The sequence below is a fragment of the Grus americana genome, chromosome 7, assembly GCF_028858705.1.
Source record: "Grus americana isolate bGruAme1 chromosome 7, bGruAme1.mat, whole genome shotgun sequence".
NCBI classification, from domain to species: domain Eukaryota; kingdom Metazoa; phylum Chordata; class Aves; order Gruiformes; family Gruidae; genus Grus; species Grus americana.
Genome location: NC_072858.1, coordinates 8,168,500 through 8,196,263, shown reverse-complemented (window position 1 = coordinate 8,196,263; position 27,764 = coordinate 8,168,500). Strand labels below are relative to the sequence as shown.

General features: G+C 39.2%; 1 protein-coding gene across 2 annotated transcripts in view; it reads right to left on the bottom strand.

Annotated features, from left to right (window-relative positions):
- The window catches only part of SHTN1 (shootin 1), a 67,075-nt gene that overhangs the window by 35,277 nt on the left and 4,034 nt on the right, over positions 1-27,764 (bottom strand). The window contains exons 2-7 of one of the 2 annotated variants that reach the window (XM_054832472.1): positions 21,753-21,805; positions 13,849-13,909; positions 9,227-9,321; positions 6,911-7,079; positions 3,534-3,631; positions 2,476-2,557 (exon numbers count right to left, since the gene is read on the bottom strand). In XM_054832472.1, coding sequence (XP_054688447.1) covers positions 2,476-2,557; positions 3,534-3,631; positions 6,911-7,079; positions 9,227-9,321; positions 13,849-13,909; positions 21,753-21,805 — 558 coding nt within the window. Of the gene's footprint in view, positions 1-2,475; positions 2,558-3,533; positions 3,632-6,910; positions 7,080-9,226; positions 9,322-13,848; positions 13,910-16,586; positions 16,672-21,752; positions 21,806-27,764 lie in introns of those variants that run through there. The other variant, XM_054832473.1, reaches the window with a different exon arrangement.

Below are 27,764 nucleotides of genomic sequence, written 5' to 3'. Positions count from 1 at the left end.
CATATATAGTCCCGTTTGCAACATTTGTCCTGTTTGCTCTAAACCTCACTATATATAGATGCACAATTAATGATCTTCTGAATAGAGTAATACTCCTCCTGCCTGGACTCAAAACTCCAGTAACTCGTGTAGCACAGACCGTATTTCGCCTCTTTGGGGGTTAGCAATCAAAGCCTCAAGAGAGCCTTACTGAACCTATCCAAGATTACTATGTTATTTTGGAGGCACCCGTATTTGCGTGCCTGGTTTGAGTGAGGTTTGATGGGTCCCTTTACAACAGAGATTTAAAGGAGCCTCAAGAAGAAAGCATTGCAAATTTTGTGTTGCCTGTATTTAAACTGTGCTCACAAAAGCAAGGCTCATACGGGTGGCTAAGGCTAACCATGCGGCATGCTTCCCCAAACCATGCTGAACAGCCCTCAATCCAGGACAGCAAGCACCCTTTGTGAGTACTCAGGTATCATTTGTGGTTAACACGTCTCAGTGACCACTTGCATAAGCTTTAGCTCTTACTGGCTGAAGACTAGGTTGTAGGATGATGACACTGGGTTTCTAACACTGTCCTATGTAAGTTCCTTGCTTCTTTGCAAACGAGCATAACAGTTTTTAAAGCTACAGACAGTAAGTGATGCTTTAGAGTGTGGGATACACATCCCAAACCACTTGATTCTCAAAATGATGTAAACTTTAAAAAAAAAATAAACAATAAAACCCCACAAAACCCCATACACTCAAAAAGATTCAAGATAAATTCACCAACTCCGACTGAAATGTATTGACAACATAGCTCCAAGAGAGTGCCACATAGACACAGAATAGATACTGAATAGGCACTGAATAGATACCTTGGTAGGCCATTTCAAGCATACAAAAAGATCTTGCTTTCTGTTGCCTGTGCATTAGGACCTAACCTGGTATAACTCCTCCTTCCTGGAAAACAGGCAAACGTGAAACAAAACGTTCTTTTTTTGATTGTGCTTAGAGAAAAAAAAAAAAACATTTCAGAAACATTTCATCTGCCAAACTATCCCATCAAAAGCTTCTTCAAGTTGGTCTGGCTAATCAACTTATCCAAAGTTTGCTGTTTTAAGAGTCTTCAAGTACTGCCTCAAGCAATGCAGACACATGAAAAAGGTAAGATAAGCTTATAGAACATGCCTTACTATGCAAACCTCCTCTCTCTATGCTAAGAGACAGCTGCAGCATTCACAGAAGACAGACACTCCCACTGGACGGTAAAGGAAAAAGAAAGAATATAATTTCCCACTAAAAGCTCATACATTGCTCTGTAATTCAAAACTCAGCTGTATCCTTGAAAACATGGACTACGCTGATTTTGTATACTTTTTCCAAAGAAAAAGAATATTACTGGCAGAAGGCCATGCCATGATTGGACTCTTCACTACTCCAAAGACTGCACTTTTCTTCTGTATTTTCACTATTTAGCTGTGGCTATTTCCACAAGTCCTTCTGTGTGAAAGCAGCAGCCCTGGCCATTCCCTCTACTGCCTGACAAATGTTTCAGAATTCCTGGGAGAGCTTTTTCTTTTTCCTCCCTAGGAAAGCAAGTAAAACGCAATTGCAGAGGAACAACTTGAAGATAAATCAGAATAACTGGGAATGCAGCTGAAGACTTCCAGGATGTATTGTTAAGGTGCTGTTGAACAAATAACTGAGTGCCTTTGGAAGGTAAAACAAGTAATGCATCAAGACAAGGAAACATTAGAGACCAGACTCCTCGTCTTCCACTTCAGGAAAATGTGAAACAGCCAAGGAGACTTTTAACCAAACAATTTTTAATTTTACAAGGCTAAATTGGCAACAAGAGAAAAGGGCACAGTAATCCAAGACACTAAAATCTTCACCCTCCCCTCTGAACTACTTTTGGGCCAACTATTTCTCATGTGGAAGTACTCACCTTCATTAAGGAAAAGCTTTCCTTTTCTGAGCCCTATTTTAGACTTCCCCTGCCCTGGTTTTACCTCTCGTCTCTTTCCAAGAAAGGAAAGTCCCTGCTCTCCTTCCATAACTTGGAAATCCTATTTATCTCATTCCCAGCACTCTTGCCTTTTTCCCATCATCCTCTGAACATGCAAGTTGCTCCCAAGTCTTTAGATATTCAAAATCATTAGCTGTGTCCCAACTAAACGGAAGGCAATGTAATGATTTAGGAAAACAGGATAAGATTCAAACTCCATCAATATGAAGGAGTCCTAGCTTGCCACTTGTGCCACAGAGCAAAAAGTTTTCCTCTTCTCACATTCAACCTGTTATTTACACAGTTCCATTCTCCTGGAATACAGACAGTCTAGAATAGTTTGTGTGTTTATGCAGTGCCTGCAGCAATAATGCTGAATGTCAGATCTGGACCACAGTCACTGTTCTGTAACCTACTCTTTGTACTACAACATAAAAGCTCTGAAGCTTCTGCAAAGGATGTAGCAAACTGTTAGAGAACCTGCGGAGACCACACACCTCTGTTACATTTCTCCAGCAGTTTTTGCTGCTTATTAACTTCTGCTGTCAAAGCAGCCTTTTCTTCTTTCACTTTATTCACCTAGGAAAGTGTAAAGAAAAAAAAAAAGACTATTTTAGTTAGTGGCATAAGGTATATACCAAGACATAATGCAAGCAATACTTTGCTTTCAGTACTTCTGTTTCTTAGGTTTGGCTTGATCTTAGGGTTTCCGGTGGAATGGAAAGCATTTTTACCCAACTTACAGACCCCGTAACAGATGGCATTGAAGGGATATGAACTAATCCTTCACATGTGGCTCCCATGGCCCATTCTCATGGCATGTACCAGTCACAGCTGCAAATACATCATCTTTGGAACCTTTCAGGATGAGGCGCCACAGCACCTGGTTGAAAAGTTACTAGCTTGCGCTTGACTTTGCCTTTTAACATAGTCAGGCTGCTGTTTTGCTTTTTTTCCTGGGCTCTGTTTATTGTCCAAGAGCTGTCAGCTGTGTCTTTCTGAATGCAAGTGTTGCATAGACAGGAAGAGCCACTAAGTCCTGATTTGCATCAGTACATGGCTTATCCAGTTTTCAAGCAGGAATGAAACTCTGCTGGCTCAAAAAAACAATTTGCTGGTCTAATTACCATGACAGGGCACTGCCAATGGCTAAACTCAAGGATATGCTCAATGAAGTAGCACCAGGGATTAAACTGGACATTGTCCAGAAGTATTTCTTGCACATCCACAGGTTTAAGGAAATAAAAGAAAAAACCAAAACCCCACAGGCTGCAATGGGTGAGGGGCTGTTGGGAAGTGGAGATGAGAGTTATAATATGGGCATTAGAACAGAGCATGAAAAGTCATATGCCAGCAACAGCAGCAGACTGGACTCTGATGTAGAAGACCCCTTCTAGGCATATGCCCTAATGGTCCATCATATGAGCTGGCTGGCAGGACCTGCGATTAGATAGTATTCAATTAACTTCACAACTGAGCGTTTTTAGCAAAATGAGATACAAAAAGTACTGACTACACGCTAACATGGTCTCGCCTTCCATGGTACAATACATACTTCTTCAATTACTTCTACAAGTTTGCACCTCAGGTTTTCCAGTTCAATGGCTAAGGTCTTCTTTTCCTCATGAACAGATATGATTTGATCTCGCAGCTCTAAAGTTTGAGGAAGGAAATGAAAAATATATTTTATTCTTGGAAGAAAACAACAAAGGAAATGTCACAGCAATGCAAATACAATCAAGTACAGAACACCTTAACTGCATACAAAGCATCAGCTGTATTCAAGGTACATCCTCAATAATTTAGGACTTCGCATGAGTGTCAAGTAACAGATCTATAACTGGGCCACAGTTTCAGATTTACACTCGTGAGGTAAGCTGCCTTGCTCAGTACTGCCGTCTTTATTTGCATTCTGAATGATTCATTCTCTACTATAACGGGGCCACTCCTGCCATCACAGAGTATCCTCAGTCCTACTCAGGAGACTGTCGCATCACAGAGACTCTGGTACAGAGGTGGCAGAAAGCAATTTTTAATAGGCGTCCTTTAAAACAAATTAATGCACTTCAGTTCTTTTTGGATCATGAGTTCTTGTCACAAGGGAAATAAACAAAACAACAGGCAGTTAATACTTGGGAGGTTTTCACTGAAGAAATTGTCCTGAACAGCTGCCAATTTATAGTCTTTGTAACATTATGTGAACAGAGTCAGAATATAACCTTTACTGATGGAAGAGCTAATGCTTGTAATTTTCCCCTCAGAATTTTTGTTCCTTAATTATCAAAATATTAAATAAATTAAATTCACAATGGAATAAAACATTTGATTATAATCACTTCTTAACAGGAGATCAGTTTGCATACATAATATATCAAGGTTTAGGTTAACATAAAAACACCACAAAAATATAAATTTATTGATGTATATTAGCTTCCGGTAAGTGCTCTCATTCCCCACCTGCTTCCAGTATTTCATAGTACTGCTCTTCATTGAATACCAGCCACAAGTTGAGAAAATTGTTGCTAATCAATTGCAGATGATGACACGCTGGATGTCATTCTGTTTGGTGTCACATCTTGAAAATGTTGATTCCACCCCAGCCACCCCCTCCCAATTCGGGAACCTCAGATTTATTTTTCTCGAAATTAAAGGCACACACATTCTAAAGTAAATAAAAAGACTTGTTTTCCCAAGATTCTTGAATCAAATTGTTTGTTTTATGGATTTGTGCTTTCCAGTGAAATTAATGGGAAAAAAGGTCTGAAATTTATAGTAACTAGATTAAGTCAGGTCTTACTATATATATCAACCTCATACAGAGAATAAATCATATCCATATAACTAAATCTTTATAAATGTGTATATAAGAAATGTTTCTTTTCAGATACAGGGTATGCACTAAACTGTTTGACCAACACAGCTGAATTTTCAGTTCTTGTTATATCGGAAAGGTCAGCTAAAAAGAAAAAGAAAACCCAAAATCTATAAATGAATTTCAGGTACTGCTCTGAGATCACTCTACACTTCCATTAGGAACTACAGCTTTACTATCACCTTTCCCTAATGTATGAGAGAGCAAAAACAGAGGAAGGTATCAGAGGGACAAAAGTTTATCCCTTTAATAAATGAGAGGGTTTTAATCAAAGAGCCTCACGCTGTACTACTTTATTTGTATATGCTTACAGAAAAGTGGTGGGAGGGAAGGAATCATTCCAAGAAACATCCAGTAATTTGTTGGATAGTGAGAAGGCTAAAAGACTTCCAAGGTTCCCAACAAAAAACACAACCGCTAGGAATCATAAACATGCATAGATAGGCAGATTTCACCTTGGACAACACTACAAAACATTAAGGGGAGTTTTGAAAACACATCTTCCATTGCATATGGTCTTTCACTTAGCAGGTACTCCAAGCTGTAACATCAGATTTTTCCCTGAAGACAAACGCCACGCAGCTCGGCCTAGACTAGGGACACAGCCCTACCACTGCCTTTTGGTATATGTGGTCAGGTCACTCTGCTACCACAGACACACATGCTTCTCTCCAGGCACAGGGATGGAATATCTTCTCCTACAGCAAATGGGATGCCAATGCTTTTACAAATACTCAGCACTTGTAAAAGCAAGGTCATTAACATTCAATAATAAGGCCAGAGAGAGGAGCAGAAGCCAGAGTTCTAAATTCTTTACAACATGCCACATTTCATTCTTTAATGAATTCTTCAAGACATAAAGCACATACATTAGAGCTCTTTTTGAAATATTTCTCTCATTTGACCCTGCTATCCTCCTAACCACGTTCTCTGATCTGCAGTCAGAGTCTTTGCTCTCTTGAAATGTATCCTTGACATCTTTCTCCAATAAAAGACAGGAGGAAGTCCCAAGTCTTATTTCTGATTCAGATGGGTTGCATGGTGTGTATCACACTGTTCTCTTTTCCTACATTTATAGGATGGAAAACTGTTTATTATAGAAGGGTACTATGACATCTTATCTCTTGGGTGGGTTTTTTTGAAAAGAACTTTTACAACACACTTTCTTTTTTCTCAGTGATACTTTGTACCACTTCATTGAGGCTGCTGCATTCCAGCAGAAAACAATTAATGAGGTCAGGCTGAAAGTTCAGGAAAGCTGTACTTAGTAAGTTACAATAGCAAATTATGTCTATCAGAAGAAAAGTGAAAGCTTTTTTTTAGAAAAAGTGAACCACCTAATCTCTCTCTCTGTCACCAAATGCAGAATGTGGGCATTTCCATTTTTTGCATACTATGATATAACAACATACAGAATCACGATGACTTCATCACAGAGTTAAGATGAGAAAGGAAGGCAGATTTTGGATTAAAGAAATAGGAAATGCCTTTCAAAAAAGAACCAGAGATTTCTTAATAAAGCATAGATTTATCTTATCAATGTATTTCCATGTTCCCAAGCTTTGCTGTTTTACCCAGTACAACAGTCTCTTTTTCAGTTGCTTGTTTGGTAACAGCTCTGGAATATGAATGAAGTATGTGCATACAAAGGTGCATAATGGCAATGGAAACAGAGAGTCCTGTCTTACAAGCTTTGAAATAGTGACATTGCAGTTGAAGCAATATCAAGGTGACCTTGTCCTTCTGCTTAAGTTTTACTTTGTTAATGATCTGAGGAAATATTTCTTCTACCAACTCAGTAACACTGAAATCTCTTAGCCGTGTAGATCTCATCTTCCTATTGCATTGTAACTTACTTTGCCGGCTCTATATCCACTGTATACATTACACAGTATCACTACAAGTCTACCATGTTCTTACGGGCTTTCCTGGAAATCCTTTGATGCCCACTCTCAGAAGCCTGACTCTGAGCCAGACAGATCTCTGGTCCAAACCAATACCGCCATTCTTTAGAGAACTTGTGCTTTGTATGGTGGTGTAAGCTCAGCAACAACGCTCACCTTTTATTTGCTGCTGACAATGCACAGAATTGCATGATCCAGAGTTAGCTTCTGTATCTGTGGATGAATCGTCCTCATCAATGTTAATCTCTTCAGTGATAATTTCTGGGCCCAGTTTTGCCATATAAAGCATACTAATTCTTTTCAAGGTCTTATTTTCTTTGTTCAGCTGAAAGTTGAGAAGCACAAACAGTAAGAAGCTAGTTTGTCTTTAAGCTGCTGTATTTTTTTTCTCACTTATCATTAAAAGATCTATCAAACAAAGAAGACAAAGTAACATTAGATTAAATGCTTCATTCAACATTGAAATGGTCTGAAGATGGGAAGCTTGTCCTCCTTCTCCTCTGAGGAGGCCTGAATTCAACATGATGCTTCATCTATGCTCTTCCTTCCTCACTGGTACTTCTGACTAATAAATACCCTGTGTAGGTTCAAATCAAATCAACTATCAGGCTTACTTAATGCTATGCATTCTTTGTGATAGCTGCTTCAGCTCCGTACCCTTAAGCATGTAGCAGCATCAACAGGAGCCCTAACTGAATAACCTGAAGAAGAGCTTGTGTTCCTGAAACCTCATCTGGTTTTCCCAGCTATATTAATTGGTCAAATAAAAATTCTTACTTCTTCCTTTCTCCTTATTTTGCTTATAAACTACTAACACCACAACTACTATACTCCCAGTCACGGCAGAATTACCTCAAAATCCTTTTGAATTATTTTCAATTTGCAGTAATTCTTACTGCAGATTCAATATATATAAGATGAAAGCCTTATACACCAATACTTTATGGGTCAAACCAGAAGTCAGAAACCACTCTTAGCTGGATGGTTAAACACATGCCTCGTTGGTGGATGATAAGGAATTGGTCTTGTAAGGCATCTCCGTCTTGACCAAGGTGCCAGGAATAGTTGAACAACAGAGACTGCTACAAATGTTTCACTCTCACCATTTCTTTCACTGTTCTGTATCTAGACACCCCTTGCCAGCAGCTCTCAGCAAGCTCAGCACAGTCTCAGGGGTGTGCAGGCATATCTTGGGGTGACTGCCCAGCCGCCAGCCAAGCACTCCTTGCATTCAGGTCTAAGAATGAGGCTCAATTTTCTACTAATGGCGTACAACATGTTGAAGTCAACGTGGACTTCAGAAGTCCAATGTTTACCTTGAAATAAAATGCATACTGAACAGTTAGGCTGACCCTGAAGCTTTACCTAAGCAATCATCTTTGATCCCCCCTTTCCTCAGCCCCCAACTACAAGAGATTTACTCAAAAACTTCTTCATCTCATTCCCAAAGAATGAAACTGAGCAAGTGGGAAGGGTGGGGTAAGGAACCTGATTTAGTCAGCTCACAACAACAAACAAATCGGCTTTGGCAAAGCAGCCCCACAGGGTAAAGCTAGTCTTTGAACTGTCCCTGTACATGCATTACAGGAAAAGTGCAGAGAAGAAGAAAAGTTGCATAAATACGTTCATTTTCTTACTTATATGCTGATTGTCTATCTTATGAATTCTAATATAGTGTCATTATGCAAACAATTAAGTAAATACCTCCAGAAAGTACATTGCTAATGCATCTAAATTAAAGTGATTTCTTGCTGGTGTGATTTTTACCATATCTAAGGATGTACTTTGGGCAGGGGATGGGAAGGGAAAAAAAAAAAAAAAGAAAAGAAAAGAAAAAAGGCAGTCAGCATTGCTAATGAAATTTGGTTCAAAATTGCTGTAATCCATTTTCTGATGAAGTGGCTCAGATGCATTTTACACAACCAAAAATATATAACAGAGAGATAAAAACATTCTTTAATAATAATGCACTTCTGATGAGATGGAATATAGAAAATTACACACTTGCTAAATTCATCAGACTAGACGCAATCAACAGAGCAGTGGAGGTCACCTTTCCCCTGCCCTCGCTTTGCTTTCATAAACAATCACCTGAAATGTAATGCAGTGTTTGACTTTTTCCATTTGATTTAGACACTGAAATGCTCATTATTGTTTTATATCTCACACAGGACAGTTCTAAAACTTGTTTTCCATTTAACCTAAATGCATATAAAAACTAGATATCAAGATGCTGGTCCATGATTTATTGTTCCAAAATAGAAAATAAATTAAAACAGGTATTTTTTTCTTTAAAGGAAGGAATTGTATTTCGCATCTCACATATGGCTTATAGCTTTTGCCACTTCAAAACAATTTCCCACATCCCCAAGATTATACAAAAACATATATGGACATGTATACAATCTCAAGTTAAAAAAACAAAATTAAAAAAGAAATTGGATGAAACAGAATCACCATAAGTCTTCTCACCTTAGAAGCCAAAGCCTCAGCACTTTCACGGCACGTCTTCTCAATTTCAAGATGGTTCTGAATACAGTTTACTTCCTCAATAACCATGTGAGAAACTAGGGGAAGAGTTTAAAAATTAGTCAGTATTTTCCTGCATTTGACACATGCATCCCATGATCAGAAATATTACATGTTTTTCTGTTAACTTTCTACATAAGCATTTCAAACACAGGGAAGTACGTACTTAGATAATCTCCATGGATAGGGACTGTTTTGAACATTGAGTATCTGGTTCATTGCTTTAAGCAACTTGCTCAAGCTGTGTCTGCATCATTGGAGAGGAAACTGGAGAACTGAGCATAAACTTATGGAAGTAGGCGGCCAGCAGGAGCCTCCCTGACCATCGTCATTCACCATCTTTATTTCATTAACACTTGAGGAATCCAAGTCAGACCACTGGGATTGTCCCTTCAGATTGCCACCACAATCCTCTTGAAAGTTAGGTATGGATGCCATTTTCAGAAGATTGGAACCTTGGTGTTTTTAAACAGCAAGATTAACTCAGGTGTCTTATAAAGTTTATTTTCACCTTTCGGACTTCAGGTTTATACAGTATTTTAAGTATCATCACACTTGCTAAACACACTGTACAGGGAGAGCTGCAGGATGGACATATAGCACAGGCCTGGGACAAGTTTACTAGGAAATGGAGAAAGCAGTTAAGTGACCAAAGTCTCCATATTTGTAGTGCCTCCTATGGATCATACTCCACTGAAGTAAAATCATTAGCACAGCACAGTTGCTCCTTCTGGTTCTGCCTCATCAGCTTCAACACTACCTGCAGCAGCTGGGATACGCCCTGATGGATGCAATCCTGATGGAAACTCAACACTGCACGCACTACCCGATTTTTGACAATATCTCAGCTGAACAACCCACGCTCTGTAATGACCGAACTGTTTCTTATGTGAAGACTCTCTGTGCTTGAGCATGCCCTAAAATAAGCACTGTGGTCTCACACCCTGCCTTTACAGTCCTACACAGATTCAGACACCAGCACACACACACGGAGACACATACAATCTTCTCTGAGCAAAAGTGTGCTGCCTGACTGCATCTGAAATACATGACTGTGCTACCGTATTTGATGTTACAGCTGGAAAAGCAAGAGACGCATCTGTCCTTTGCACTTACAGAATCCCTATTACTGCAGTGGGTACACATTGCTATATTGAAGATACACAATATTCCTAGAGTGACCAAAAAGTTACAGAACAAATCTTATTTTGTAACCCAGGATACCAATGTGAGTTAGAGGACATTTAAAAGCACAGGTGCATTTTGGCTTGGAATTCCTCGCAACTTCCAGCGGTACACAGGTACTTCACTAGCGCTGAAAGTCATCTTCTAAGTGACAAGCTTCAAGTCACACAGGGGATCTGCAGCAAAGCAGGAAACCCAGCAAGTTTCCCATTTCTCAGGCTAGCACCTTACCCATTGATGCAACTCCTCCTTGGTTCCTGGGACCTTTATTCATCCCAAGCAGCAGACTGGACCCTAATTCTGTAAGTAATTTGATGTTGCAGATTCCTTTTCAGCCCCGTGTCAGGATTTCAATGTGCAGAAAGGACTATTCACAGCTAAACAATACTTTAGAGCAGGAACAAGGCTGGAAGAATATAGTATAAATATGAAGGACTCTCTCCTTTCATTTTCATGAAGATAAGCTTTAAAAACTAGTGATTTCATACCACTGGGTATAAAGTCCCACTTGCCCTCTTCCAAGACTTTTGCCTAAATATTGAGGAGAAATACTTAAGTCCTCTTTGATATTCAGAGGTCATTTTAATGACTACAAAACAGGACTTTAGGATAGGAAAAAGCAGGCCGTTAACAAGTGTTATTTACGCAGCTTTATTGATACTTAGTCAATATTAACTAACATTTTCATTAATAACATAGGAAACCAGCAATACCTTGGAGTTTGCTGTCAAATCAGTAGCTGCATGCAAGAAATAAGTTCTAGAAAATATGGGCAGTCAAAAAAAAGAACAGGGCAGCATATTGAGAAAACTTGGTGCAAAAACTATATTCACATAAAGTCTTTTAACAGAAGAGCAACCACACCTCTTTCTTTGGTTGTCTTTTTATTTCCATTTTTTTCTGACTTTGGAGAAATTATCTGCTCCAAGGGTGCCGTATGAGCTGTTGTATTTAATTTGAGAGAGGAAAAGCTTCAGGTAGTACATGTCCATATCTCTTCTGGTTTTATTCTACCTAGCTCTGGGAATTTGGAGCAATGAAATGCTTTGGGCAGGACGAGGGAGCAGAGGAGATACAGAGCTGCTCCCATTTTACAGACAGGAATCTAATGGCCTCAAGCAAAGCTAAAGTTAGGAAACAAGGATTGGGCTCACATGGCAGAACTAGGGATTACTCTTGGTTCATTTAAACTTAATTAACCTGCAATTATGATTAACTCAGGGGAAAAAAATCTTTCCAAATTAAATACAAAAATATATTATTTCCTAAGTCTGCCCAAAGTTCTTATTATGTCAATATTAAAATTCATAAAGCAGCACTAAGTGGCCTGAAACATCTCTAACCTTGACAGTTTTTTTCAGGGGTAATAATAATCCGCAGCAAATGCAGGCCAACCAAAAACCACTTAACTAATTAGTAGTTGCAGTCACCGAGAAAACATGAATCAACACTGTTATTACAAGTGGCACATTTGAGTGGCATCTAATTATGACTTGATGAGCACGATACTTGCATTATCAACATTACTACTGCATCCCATCAGGGACTAAAAGCCGCTGATGGCATTGACTGCGAGAAACTCCCACTCAATGGTACTGCAGCACCCAACAATCTCCTTGGCAGGGGCACCCTCACTAAATGACATGTTAAGCGTAATTACTGGTAGACATTGTAAATAAACAGGATTGGAAGTGAAAATTGTACCAAGTGCATAAGACACAATCTGACACATTGGAAGTGGCAGCCTTAATTGAGAGTTTCTTTGACTGCTCAAGATCATTTCAACTGCATTTCTCGGAGGACAGTGATTATAACTGTGGAGACAGACGGCATAATGGTATCAGCACTGCTGACAGAGCAGTGAATTAAATTGTATCTGCTGTTGTGTGAAAGCCTTGATGAGAGGTACAGATCCTTAGTGGTCTTATCATTATAACACAATGGTCATGTTGTCATCAACCTTGCTGGCTCCAATTGAAAAGAAATGATTGTGTGTTGAAGCTTTCCCCCCCACCACCACCTTCTATCTCTTGTGCTCAATAGAACCAATTTTCAGAGAGCTATGAAATCACGCAATAGGGCCTAAAATGCAGCTGCTTGGCATACAAACGGGGCCCCATTAAACTGGAATCACACACAATATGTGTTTATGCCAGGAGAACAAATAGAAGCTGAGTACAGGCCAAGTTTATTCACAGACACAAAGCCGATGTAGCTCTTCATCAATATAATTGCCTTTTATATTGTCGTTTAAATAATGGGCTCTATTATTGCCTTAAAATCCTAATATTCCTGGCATTTTATCACTATGTTTACAAGGTATGTCCTTTAAAAATGTGAAAGGAAGATAAAAGAAACCTATAAAATTTTACAACATCAAATATTACTTCAAATTTTAAGTCTTAACTACTTGACATTTTCTGTCACACTCCGGTATTCCTTGTATCATAACAAAAACAAAACAGGCTGCAATTTTTTCCAGAGGAATTAGACTTCATAGAGAACATTCTTGCCTCACAGAACAGTTACTTAAGATCATTTAAGGCAGTAGATGATTCCTGTTGATTTTAGATTATTTTCCATAACTGTATCATATGAACAATTATAAAACAGAAGTGAGCAAATTCCACTATTAATACAGTCACACAAAAGTATAGACCATATGATTTCCTTCTCCTGCATTAACTTCACTCACATTTCTGATGCTTCGTAGTGCAGTTCACCATACTGGCACAAACCAGACATAACAGACCACAATCCTATTGTAATTGTCTCTTCTAAGGAGTTATTCCACTAGGATACTTCCACTCCCATTAGATGTGCTTTGTTGCTTCCAGACACCACAGAGTTTCAATAGAACCATTACCATAAAAGTGTAAAAGTGAATATTGACATTCTCACAGCCCAGACTAGACAGAACTTGCTCTAAAAATTATCGAGACACAGCAGTTCATCCTAAAATCCTTTTCTTGGTGTGTCTATACTTAAAGTAATTTTACTCCTTCTTCATGAAAAAATTACCATTATTATTATTATTAGCAGCAATCTCAGCAATAGGGTCAAATCCCACTCAGTCCAAGCATATATCATTCTGAAAGTCACTTGCCAAATCCAGGTGAGATAGAGCTGCATTTGTACCACTGTGTTTTCACCACTTCGCACTTTAAGAATGGCTACCTGTGTCAGAGCATATAAATGCTGTGACAGCAGTTAGTCTGACAATGGTCAAAGTCTCACTGGATTAACTCCTTAAAACGACGTTTTGAAGGAGAAACAGCAAGTGGACTTGAATCTCAGCATTCTTATCACTGCTGGAGATTATGCGGAGTAATATCATAACTCTCTAGATCAAAAAATTCCCACTAACATTATCAACTTACTTTTCTGAAACTCCTCCAGTTTTTTGACAGCCTCATCTCGTTCTTGCTTGATTTTGTCACACTGTAGGAGAAGAGAAAATTGAAATGAAACACCAATCCCAGTTATTTAATTAGCAGTCAGTCACAACATGCAAAATCAACAAAGATCAATTGCCAGCACAATAATGTACAGAAGCCTATGAAAGCATCATTTCTTTTTGCTCTGTCATGTAAGATCAATGGAAACTATGCATAAAAAATTCATTACCTACAGTATTTCCTATCCAAACTGGCAAGTTGTATTTCATTTTAGGTTTCAATTCAGAGCTACTCTGAAAATATTTTAGAAGAGCCACATTATCCAAAACTGATATAAGCAGTTATCCTGTTCCACACAACAGTAAAAGCAATACTACTTTGCACATCAAGAATATGCTTTAAGTCTAGTTTACTTAACACAAATAGACTTGGAAGAGAGGCCTGCATTTCTATACCTACCATGTGCAAGGAAAACCTCAAAGCCAATAAACAGGGACATGCTGTTCAGTTTCATAACATCACGAGCAAAGCGTCAGCCTTGAAGAGGGGAGGACGCTCATTTTCATACTTTGAGGATTTACCCATTACCCCAGTTTTATTAATTTGGGGGTCAATGCTAATACTACACAGGGCTGCAATCACTGATCTTACAGTGGAAAGGTTTCTTCGAAAAGAAAGAATAAAGCAGACATTAAATAGACTTCTCTAAGAAAACCCCTTCTATAAGCAAATGAAAGAACTCAAAGAAATGAGTAAAGTTCACAAGAGACACAGTCAGTGATTAACCGCACTGTGAAAAACACATGACCCGGGGGGAAGTATGACCAGCACACAACGTGTCTTACACACACAGTGTACCAGACATCCTTCCTCACATGCAGCTGTGTATGTTCACAGTAATAAATCAACATAAGACCATGAATTAACTTCTGGAAGAGATCTGTGTGACTGAGCTCCTTCCAGTGTAACTGCAATTACAAGGATACCAGTCAGTGGAACAGAACTGGGGAAAAAAACCTGAAATGATTTTGCTCGATTTTCAGTTTTTCCACTTGAGGACCCACTTTGAGTTAGCTGGGAAAGGAGCCTGCTGTTAAGCAACAAGAAGGGAGAGAGTCCGATTCAAAGGCAGCCAAATTCAAGAGAGCCCGTCTATCAGCTCCAGAGGACTTTGGATGAGGCCCAAAGGAGGATCTGCTCTTGGGCAAGGAGAGGATGCCATTGATGTCGCCTCAGGAGCAGCCTCCATGCGGGCTTTGGAAGCTATCTGTGGGAGCAAAAGGAGCTGCACTCGCAATCTCTCTTCTCACGGCACTGGGTTGATGAGGCAAGGGACAGCGGCCAAGTAGGGGGGACAGGTAAGTAACCAGCTGCTGTAAAGGTCTATGAAACAAGAAAGAGTTGCAGAAGGAGCAAGGAGTGCTGAGCAAGCAGTGCTGGACGAGGACTCACCGTTTCATCTGGCCCTGTTAACAAAGAAGCTGATCAGAGAATCTTGCACAGGAGAGGTGGGGAAGGGAAATTTTTGCATGAATCTTGCTGCTTGCTGCCCTCCCTTTCAGTTTCCTCAGCAAAAATTTGCCTTACCTTACTGGCAGAAGTACAGTCTAAGAACTGTAAAAGACACAGAAAGAAAGTATTTCTGATTGTTCCTGCAGAGCACAGCTCCGCTGCAAAAGGAGGATCAGTGTGAGCTGCTGCCTCTTGGTATTTTACAAGTGCCACACTGTAACCACACTGGCATACTTCACCCACAGATTCTTCTGCACGCTGCAAGCTTTCAGCCCACTGCACATTAAGTGATGAAGTGCTTTTAATGCTCAGTTTAAAAACCAGGAAGATTAGCATTTTAAGGATCCGATCTGTTGCCTGTGGAAGTCAACAAGACACTTTCCTACTGATGGAAACTTTGATGTAGAGGATGCGGTACCTCCCTATCCCAATGACAGGAAAAACTCCTTTTGAAATCCTCCAGCGACATGGTGTAAAGCGTAACAGCTTTCCCTGTGCAGCAAAAGGGGAAGTTAAATGACCTATTCCACTTCACCTTGAGTGCTATTTTCAGAGAGCTCCATTTGGACCACGGCAAGCTGGCTATTCTCCTGATAGCTACACGTTTCTCTGCACAATCAGGGTCTGTAGGTTTGGGTGTCTGCAGAGCAATTCCTGCTCCCAGTTGCAGCTTTTTGAATATTTTCCTTTTGCTGCTACTGTGCTTCAGAATGAAAGAGCAGGAAGAAAAGGAGAGCAGGAGATTGTTGCCCTTGCTGAAATGATCAATGGAAAGCACTTTGCCTTTTGTCTTGCAATCAGACCCGTGCAAGCAGAGCTGTTACAAGTCCTACCAAAAAAACCTAGTTTATCTCCAGTTTAGCTAGGAATTAGAAAAAGTTGAGATTGTCTTTAACTACTTGTACTGTTTCAAACTGGAAGGTTATGCAAACAAAATATTCCTATAAAGTAATTAAATAAAAAACACTGTCATCCCTTAAAATAAATTGACCTTACCTTTAAAACAATTAAGTTTTAAAATATCAAAATTTAGAAGTGTTAGTTGATCTCGAAAAGCTGCACTGAAGCCTGTAACATTCACAACCACTTCACTTTTCATAGAAGCAATTTGAGGCATATACAGTAGAATTGTTAATGGACAAGAATATCGCTAATCCTAAACATTAAAAGGGAAATAGCATAACGTTACTATAAAATCTACCATTCACCTTTTACATTCAAGCGCATGCAACTGTTGAGGAGAAACAGCTTTCAAGTATTCACTAAGTGTCCCCTTGTCAGTATTAGCAGATAGCTCCATACTCAAGAGTACCCTCAAATGAAAAAAAAAAAAAGTCAGTAACTCCTGGATTGTTGGTCAATTTTCTGGTTTTAACTTTATTTCAGTAAGACGTTCATCTTCTCTGAAGAGGAAAATAAGCATTTACACAATTTTATTTACTATATTTATATAATATAAATATTTAATAGATAATATTTATAGCACCATTACCTCAATAAAAACCAAAGGTAATAGACTATAGAATCATAGAATCACTTAGGTTGGAAAAGACCTTTAAGATCATCAAGTCCAACCTTTAACCTGGCACTGCCAAGTCCACCACTAAACCATGTCCCTAAGCACCACGTCTACACATCTTGTAAATACCTCCAGGGACGGTGACTCCACCACTTCCCTGGGCAGCCTGTTCCAATGCCTGACAACCCTTTCGGTGAAGATATTTCTCCTAATATCCAATCTAAACCTCCCATGGCACAACTTGAGGCCATTTCCTCTCATCCTATCGCTTGTTGCCTGGGAGAAGAGACCAACCCCCACCTGGCTACACCCTCCTTTCAGGTAGTTGCAGAGAGCGATCAGGTCTCCCCTCAGCCTCCTTTTCTCCAGGCTAAACAACCCCAGGTCCCTCAGCCGCTCCTCATCAGACTTGTGCTCCAGACCCTTCACCAGCTTCGTTGCTCTTCTTCCACTCCTGAACTAACTATAGGAGTCAACAAGAATTTCTTGGCAGTAAAAAGAATTTGCATCTGTATTTTTAGAAACAAATTAAAAATTTCCAAAATTCATTTTGTGAATAACTCCTTACAATGTTTCATCTTTGCAGGACCAAGTTCAGGAGCTTTGCTGATCCCACTCAGTTTCAGATTTTTGCCTTCTAGGTATACAAGATACAAGGCAATACTTTCATTTCTAGCACAGAGAACTGATATGGTGACTACTTAGAAGTAAATCACATAACATGTCAAAGATCAGCGTTCAAACCAAACACTGCATATACAGTGAGGTGAACAGCAGTACACGAACTTGGCCTGTACTTGGAGCTAGCACAATACCAGGATAGTACCATGCCATCATGGGAATCTGACACTACAATGTGATGTTGGGAAGTCGATGCACACAACAACCACCTGGAAGCCTGTGGATACACAGGTCTCCACACATTCGCCCCCACCAGCCTAATGACTCTTTGCCACTAATTCCATGGAGGCCTGGGTTTCTTGTCTATTCTCTTCTAACAGACTTCTTTTTTGCCAACTGTTTTGCACATAAGCTCCTACTGACTTCAGTAAAGGGCCTTCAAAGGGCAAAAACAAGAAACAGATTGTTCAGTCCAGATATTAAGATGCAAGAAGTTCACGTAGTAGCCATCTAGTCAATTAAGCCATTGCTAAGCAACACAAGATCCATTCTTTCCCATTTACACAAGACTGCGAAATTTATGCAGATTTAATGCTTGTTCTAAAATTATGAGTTTGGTACAGTGCTCAAAAGTATCCTATGACATTTGCTGTACTCTACTTACAGACAGAATGAGCATGTCATCAAGGCAGAATCCCTTCTCTGTTCCCATTTGGTGACAAAACATATAATCCACTCTATACATGTGCTTTAACAGAGCAAACACCATGAATGATGTATCAGAGATACAGTATTACAGCTACTGTTTTGGAAAGCTGTCTTGCTTTTTGTTGTTTTTTTGTTGTTGGTTTTTTTTTTTTGCCTATTGGCAGCATGACAAAACACTGTCAAAACCAGCGTTCAAAGTAATTTCTGTCTGATTAGCAAGTGGTCAAATATTTATTCATGATCTGACTCCAAATAGGTCAGAACTGCATATTAAGTTATCTACACCTGTGTGCAACTAAATGTTACTTATCTCTTTTTTGGGGACTAGTATGCAGGTTTAGTTGGCTACTTCAATTAAAAGGATGACCTAAGACAAGTAATCTGCCAATGTCATTTTTGTTCCGGTTTTTGAAAGTACTAAAAATACTAATAAAAAATATGCCTGCATCAATTTTGTCAGAGACCCAACCAGAGGTCTCCAAATTGGCAGTTTAGCAAGACAATGAGGAAGAGACACTGCAGATCAAAGATCTACATTTTGCTCCTGAATTTTCATGGTTATTAGCATCCTTTTAAGCAGCAGTGCTTTGAACAAAGTAACCTATGTAAAAGTCAATTTACTTTCTAATCTTAAGAAAAAATACGGAACAAAGTGCATAAATTTTCAGAAATTAAAATTATATCTTATTTTAAGTTAGCTGCCTGTTATGCACCAAGTTCCATGTTTCTAATATACACTAGAATCATTCCTCCATGACACAGCTCATCTTTCAGAGCCATACAAGTGTGCTGGTGACTTGGAAAAAAATTCCACCGAGTGCGTCAAAAGCACATACATACAGACTGCTGTCTAACTCCTGTGTGGTATTTTCCACAAATGATCAGCAAATCTTTTTTCTAAAACAATTAATTCTCTCTTCTGTTCCTCCTATCGACGCAATTATATGACCACAATTGATACAGAGGAAGCCATTTGCTTACGCTCACATAGACAGTGGCAGAAACCGGAACAGAAGGCACCCACAACTTCCCGGACCCACAGGCAGAGATAGCCTGTGCTATACTTCCTCCAATATCAGGTTTGATCCTGCAAAGCATAAGCTAAGATACAAAGTTAGAGAGAAGCTAACGAGCTTTTACCCAGCCCTGCAGTAACACGAGGAATAGTTTCTTCCAGTACTGGCACTGTAAGGAAACATAACCATGAACTCTGTATCAGCAGATTCTTTTTTTTTGTAGAAGAAATGCACTTAGGGCCTCACACTTAACCACTTGAGTCCAAGCACTTAAACAATTAAGCAGGACTGCTTACAGAGGCACACCAATTTGCAGGATAGAGGTTATTGGATGGAGAATACTTGCATAACTGAAAATCCTCCAACCCTGAGCACGTGCTTAACTTATTTGCCTGACTGGGGACGTAATCCCCATGTGCTCAGGGTTGGGGGATTTTCAGTTGTAATGCAAGTATTCTGGAAAACATCATACCAACCTTCAGAAGAAACACACAGAAGTGGCTAGAGATATGCAGTTATAGGAAAGAAGTCTTGTGAGAGAGGAACAGGGAAGAAAGAAGAGCAGAATGCAAGAAACAACCTCAGAATATCTAATTTCATCTCAATTTTGGCAACAAAATTTTTCATTAGATTTGCCTTTAAAGAAAAAAAATTTCTAAATAAAAATGCAGCTCAAGAAAAGCCTCCTCATTGCCCTCCCTGCCCCCAACCTAAACAAAACTTTGTTGAAGGAACACCAAAGCTAGCAGGACTTGGGTTCAGGGCAAAGCTGGGGAGCCCGTTTTTCCTGCGGTGGACAGTTCTGGTGTGGAACTCCTCACACGTGATGGAAGCCAACAATCAGCACAGACCTGGGGGTAACGGGACAAATTTAAGGGAGAGAGCTGTGGACGGCAGAATGCACTGAAACCACATGCAGCTGAGAAAGTCCCCAGGCTGCCAGTGGTTAGAAGACTGGAAGAGTACTCTGTGGAGGTGTTAGTCGTGCTCTTCCACTCCTCCCTCCCTGTTGCTGTCACAGACAGGATACTGGACTAAATGGACTCTTGGTCTAATTCAGTTTCATTCTCCTTTTCTTTTGAGCACTAGGAGATGAACTGCCAGAGTCTTCCGAACAGCAAAAATAGAGGACAGATTTCCCGGGATATCTGAGGCTCTGGTGTAGGACAGCAAAACGGGAATGCAGCAACAAGCACAGTAAAAAAGATAAGAAGGTCAGTGGGTAGGAGGGAGTGAAGCACAATACGCTGAGCTCGGTGGAAATACACATAATCACTGCTGAAGCTGAATATGAAGATAAGCTTCAAGTTTTCTTTAATAATGAGAAAGTAGTTAAGGACAAGGTCTTCCCAATACAGCCTTGAATTGTAATGCTTGTAACAACTGGACTAAAAGTGACCGTTCAGAAATGACTTCACAAAAAGCTAAACTAAACCTACATGCCTTGGCAGCTAACAGGGATTTGAAAACTAACGTGTTTCTTCATCTTCAGCTCACTAAAATTGGAAAAAGGGTAATACTCTCTTTACAATACAGTGCAGCACGGACTCCTCTGCCTTCCTCACTATCTAGAACTGATAAGAGGCTTTTTCTGGCCACAGTTTCTTTTGGCAAATATCTGCTAAAAACCTTTTGCACATCAACATGGATATATGCAACACAACAGTACCATCAAATCTCTCTCAGATTTCTCTGTTTCTGTTGGCTTCCTCACAGAAAGCAGGTGTGTTGAATGAATGAGAGTCCTGGGTGACAAGAGATACCTTACTGAATGTGTTTAATTTTACTAGTAGAAAGACAGTTCATCATAATTACAATGAACAATCTAGAAACTGGTCATTATTTTCTTCTCCAGTATCTCTGAGCATTAAAAAATGAAGCCTGCAGTAATGTATGAAGTTCAGCCTATACATTCAAAGCTTCTTTTCAAGTTGTACAGGCACACAAATTTCACAGAAGGACACGCGATATGCTGCAAATCCATTTTATGCCGCAGTACCATTCTGCAAGTTGAGATAAGACATCTTGCTCTCCTATTAAAAACTGGATTGGGTTTTTTCAGGGTGGGGGACACGCACTTCAAATACCTTCAGAAATCACATTCCTACATTCCACATTTTCAGAAAGGCTGGGTGATGCGAGTTGTTTGATTTTCTTTTCAGTAAGTGTCACCATGCAAATCAATTTGTAATAAAACAAGGCTTAGATCCAAGAGAAACAAGTTTTCCTAAGAATATCTAAACACTTGAGTTGGTCTATGCTTACATTGTCATCGTACGCAAACTGGCTATAGCAGCAATCATTTAAATATATATATATTTATAGCAACTTTTCTGGAGTGGGGCAGCTAGAATAGCTGCTGGGAGTTGCATTCACTGCTCCTTAATACATACTTATTACTTGTAAGTAATCAGCTGAGCTTACGAAAGCAGACAACAACCTGCCATAACCAATAAGGTATTCTGATATTTAGCATTTTAGTATTAAAGAAATAATCAATAGATACAAACCTCTTCTTTCGTTTTCTTATTTTCTGCTCTAAGTTCTTCATATTCGCCAATAGCTAAACAAGAAAAAAAAAGGGAAAAACGTTAATATTGCAGCACCTCCTTTACTCAAATGAGCTCTCCTTTTCATTCATTTTAAAGCTCTTCTGGCTATCTACACAGACTTCTTAAATAACATGGGTCATAAACTTCATTAATAGCCTATGGATGAACTGGATATCCTTTTAGAATTGAAGTAATTGGAAAGTGTCTGAAAAAGATGGTGGCTCCCAAAACAATCAATTTTTGATCAATGGAGAGTTAAACAATCTTATTGATTGAGTTCAAAAATTACAAGGTGAATGTACTGGCTTGCAGTCACCATTTTAAACCCACACTGGCTCAGGTTACAGATCAATGCTAGAAAGCATGGTTAATGCAATACTGTTACACATAGGCACCTCCAGAGTAGCTGAGCACCTTTATTTATTTATTTATTAACATTTTCTTCCAACAAGAGTCCTATGAGAGATTTTTTCTTTAAACTCCACAGACGAGACATGAAAAGATTGTATAATGTACCCAAGATCACACAAGAACTCAGCTGTAGGGATCAGCAGGGAAGGGATCAACCACCAGGATGCCGGAAGTCCATTGTTTCAAACCAGTAAATAATATGCAGAAACAATTGATCAGCTACCAATTAAGCTTCCAGTTTACTGTGCAATTTTGTGTGCCCTTCTCAAACTTTTTATTTTACTACCTTAGGGATGTGCCATCATTGCCCCAACTTGCCAATTCTATTGTTCTTTCAATGTGTCCCATATGGGCTATTTGGCCTTTGAGACCAGAAATTTTATTCTCACTAGAAAGAAGGTGAATACACCTCCAAACATTAGAGAAACAAACCTTGCTAGAAAGGAACACTTTCCAGTCTTTAAGATACATACTGCAAGAATAAAATGAGAGGGCTGTTGACATTACATCTTATTCCAGCCCCTCAGTTTCTCCTCACATTTTTTCTCGTACCTAACAGCAGCTACACTAGGATACAGGTGTTATTTCAAGCCAACTTAATTAAAACTGGATAAAATGTATGAATATATAGTTTTCAGCTAATGACAGCAGATATGTTGGAGTTTCATCTTAAATTTAACATGTCTTACCCTAGATCTGAAGACATTATCATGTAGAGTCTGGTAGATTAGCCACCTGAAAACCTACTAGCCCTTTCTAGCTTTAGATAGTTGAACTTTTTCAAACAAGAAGCACTTACAAAGTTACACTCTACACTGTTGTGACATCCCTCGTGTCTCTCCTCAGCATTTCAAAATCTGCTGAAATAAAACTAATTCAACTGACTCCTGAAAGCTAGGTCCACGGCATCATTGTTCTGCTTGCCTTCAACATACCTATTACTCGCAGCAGCAGCACAGAAGTCCCTTAGATGTAAAAAACTCAAATTATCATAATTCCTTTTTTCTCTAAGTTCAGTTCATTTTAGAGATGCTGGACTGAGGTACATTAAGCCTGGGATACAGACAGCAGTGTTAGCTCCTGGGCTAGTAACATAAAACACAGGACTCTGCTCCTCATGTGCCCAGGCCAGCAATTGGGAAACGGCAAGACCCTGCAGACTGTATTAACTAGAAAGGGAAACTGAGGGACAGTAGAAATGTCTTAGCCAGAATCTCAGCACTGCTGTTACCAGCAAGCATTGAAAACTTTCCAGGGCTCTCAAAGAAAAAAAGTTAAGTAAAACCACTGAAAACAGTCACATGCCACATGCAAACTCAAAGGAAATCTGGTAATTTAAACAGATGGGAAAAAATCCTCACTGCCACTCATTGGAGTAAAAAGGTGTATCTAAAGAGTGGAATGAACAAAACCAGGTTTCCTAATGTGCCCTGTATCCCCACCCCAGTAAAACCAAGGTTTCTTATTCATCCCTTTCCTTTGACCCCACTTCTCCTTACCTACCCCTGAGACCCCTACCCATCTCTAAAACTCAAGAAGCAGAAAAAAACCAACAGGTAGATGAACAGGGTAGATACCACACTGATGCAGATGCTCTAAGAAAGGGCACCTAAAGTGAAACAATATATTTCCTACACAAGAACACCAAAGTTACGCCTGTTGATTGCTGTTCCACTTCTAAGCCATTTTCCTGTTCCCTGTAGGAAAAGAAGGGAAGAGATTTCTAGCATCAAGATGCAAGAAAAGGAATGAAAACTGTATCAACAGATAAGAATTCAAGCTTCTTCATACTTGAAAACTGCTCGTGTTTGCTCGCCTTTAAGGCAAACTTATACTTGCTATTCAATACCTTCTAAGTGACTGAAAAAGGTAAATATAGTTTTGCCCCACCCATGACAGCTCCCCTCACATGCTCCGTGAACCGAGAATTCTGAATCATCAGCCCTTAAGGCATGGATACAAGAACAAGTTACCAAAAAAACAAGGATACGAACTTAAACAACACTCCAGCAATTCCCAGTAAGGGCTCACTCGTGTGAGACTGGAAATTAAACTGCCTGTTCAGGGTAGCCCTTCCTTCTTTTACTGTGGATGGTAGTCCATGGCACATTCGTCATGGAATCCAAACACAAAATCATCAGCTACTCCATGCTGCACTCACACAGAAACTGTCTTCAGTGCCTTTTTACCGTGCCCCCCCCATTACCGTCATTGCAAAACTATGAGTTCTTCCTTCAATACAGCTAACACCTAGTAAGGGTCCGATCTCTTAAAAGAATGGATGGTAATGTCTAAATGATGCTCCCATGCAGATCTCATCATTCAGATTTTCAGGTATGGATTTATTAAACATTAAATCTAATGAAGAAACTGCTGGTTTTATCAGTCCTGGAAACAGAAACAGTAATTAAAAAATGACTACACGCATTTTCTGCTGTATATCAGATTCTCTGCAAAAGACAGAAGATGACTTAGAAGTTATGGTGGTTTTTTTTCAACTTTGCGGGGGGAGTATTGGGAAGTTTTTATGCAAAGTTTTTCAAGTGTTTTGTGTACAATGAAGTTTTGAGGCCATCTCAAAAAAAGTCAAGAGTCTACATAGCCTTCACTGAAGCACTACATGGCATAAAGGTGACAACGATGTCTTTGCTCTAAAACTACTCTAGAACAATTAATACCAGCAGCACTAGGCAACTCTTTACATCTTCCAAATCTCATCTAGATTATTACGCCTTAAAACCTCTTTGGTAATTTAGGAGGTACCATTATCACTCATTTATAGATTGACAAGCCATAAATCCTGTTGTATGAGGACTTCCCTAAACCTTCTCTGAGAAACAGGACTATTTTTTCTCCCTAGCCTATGAAGACTCTCACACAATATACACAACAACGGTACCTGAGCATCTCAAAACTCTCACCTTGACTCAATCAGATTATGCTATATATAAATTATCCTAGAATAAAGATATCTCTTTCCAATAAATGAATGGTGAATGAAACAAACAAGTGAAGATGCTTTACTAAAGGTGCTACTAAAATTCCAGAATTATACATAATTATCTCAAAGAATCAATATTGTAGCATATATTGATAGTAAAATGCCTACATTGTACTCATTAGCCTCCAGTGAATCTTGAAGAACTGTAATAAATAAGTATCAGAGCCTTCTTGAGGTATTGTCACTGTCTGACATCAGCTTCTGTTTATCCTTAACAGAATTATTCCTGATATACATCAGTATTATATAAACATTTTATCAGGATCCAAATCACATTCAGGCTACCTTGATACATCCTGAGAACAACACTACAACTTAATTTCAAGACTAAGGAAAGAAAAAAGCTGGAAAAAGGAGAAAAGAACAGAATGTTTTAGGCTATAGCTCTTAATCCACCCAAAACATATTCCGAGCCCACCCTGCTCCTATTGTAACACGGTCAAACCACAAAATAGCCAAAATGAGTGAACACAGCACACTCCTTCATAACGTGACCATGCTCATTCACCAACTACTCACTCCTCAGCTCAGCTGGCCAGAAGAGACTGTCCTGTCAACATGTATTAATGCACTTTATCTGTATTAAATTAAGCAGGTAATTTTGTATACAGAAGCTCCTTTAATTATATCTTAGTCTTTTGATTTTTAGTTGTGAATCTGTGTCTCCTGAACCTGGATTTGCTAACAGAAGATATGTATTATCTAAATTAGATGTTTTATATATTAGATACTTATTATGGCTAAAAAGCACTTATTAGTAAAAAAAGGTCATAAGGGTAAAAGTATGTAATGACTATAATTCATAGTGAACAACAGAAAAGACACCTTCATTTATGCAGAGTGAGGTGGTGAGACTCTTCTTACCCTTTTTATTAAAAAATTCATCAACCTCTTTTCTACAGTTGTGTATTAAAATAATACAAATTAAAAAAAACAACCTTAAATATGCTACATGCATTTACTTTAGCATTTATATTGTAAAACAGTGTGGCCTTCAAGTAGATTGAGAGCCCTTCCATGCCAAATTAATGGGTAATGCCGCTTCAGCATTTCAACCCTACTTATTTAATCAGAAAGTAAGCAGAGCTGTCAAGGAAAGCAAGTGTCATTCCACTACTTATTCTTCTAGACTACGGACCAGGCATGTCTTTACTGGTAAAGGCAAGAGAAAGAGCTTACAGTATAAGAAGTCCTTTGGTCAGGATGAAACAAGCTAATGTAATGAAGCCAGGTTTTGCTGGTAGAAGTAAATTAACACCTGGCTTTTTGCAGGTACGGATGTAACTCTAGAGAGAGAATTACCCCTGACAGCAACACTGCACCAGAAGCTTTATTGGGACTGTTGCCACCACCCTCCTCATCCCAGTGTACCTGGAATAGGAAGAGTCAGGCCAAGTCTGTTGCACAGACCATTTCTCAAATAGCAATGGTCTCCCTACAAGCAAAGCATGCACAAGAGCTGTTAATTGCTGTCAAGAGTATAAACAAAAGTCAAAAGGGCTCAATTTTTCTCTTGTTCCCCATTTTAGGCTCAAAGATTCCTTCCACTAAACCCAGGCAATCTCTATCTCAATGGGACGCGGCGTGGCGTCAGCAGTATCAGCCACGTGCCAGCTACTTCAAACCGATGCCTGAGCGGCATTTTTACAATATCGTAGGCCTCCAGGAAAGAGAGATGGAGCCAAGGAATAAGCCCTTATGGGCTTGTGTAAAGATGAATGCATGTGATGGCATTATACCTGTTACTTTACAATGACTCCAAATCTTGAGTCAGTTATAATATATACATGAGGCCTAAAGCTTATATGGCCAAACCAAGCTTTTGGTCACACATCAGTTGCACTAGCTGATACTTACAAGATTCAATTACCAAATAGTTCTTTTTAAAAAAATAAACAAATAAAAATCATGTGTGTGTAAGGATATAAGGGTAAGCACTAAGTACAAATACTGTAAGTCAGATGCTGCACCGGTGCTCCCACATGCTTTGATTTGACTCAAATCTGTAAAAGTGTGGACAAAGAATTTTTTTAATGAGACCTCAAATTTGCATCCTGCAGTTTTAAAGCTTTCTGGAAAATGGACAGGGAAATTAAACACACCACAGCCTGATAAAGCCGAACCAGTAAGCTCACACCGAAAGATTTGCCTTCACAAGTGTCTGAAAAACAAGAAACTGAAGCAGGAAACACTTTTAAACTCTAATAAATGAAGAAAGCACTCAAGCAGGATGGGTTCTGCTGGGGAATGGTGACTGCTGTGTATGAACACCAACATAAACATACCCTAAACAAAGAAATTCCTCTGGCCATAGAAATTACCACTCTGCCACAAAGAAGAATATATTTGTCAAACCATATTAAGAGCTTGTCAATAGCATATATTTTAAAAGTACTGCTCTGAGATATTGCTGTCAGATTGGCAGTCTGTTCCTTAGAAGATATATGGTATTCCCTTATTCAAACTTTCCGGCACTTTTTTTTTTTAAGACATCAAATAGATCTTAAAAAAAAAATTATACAGAGCCACAGTGCTTGAGACTAAAGACTGGAAATCAT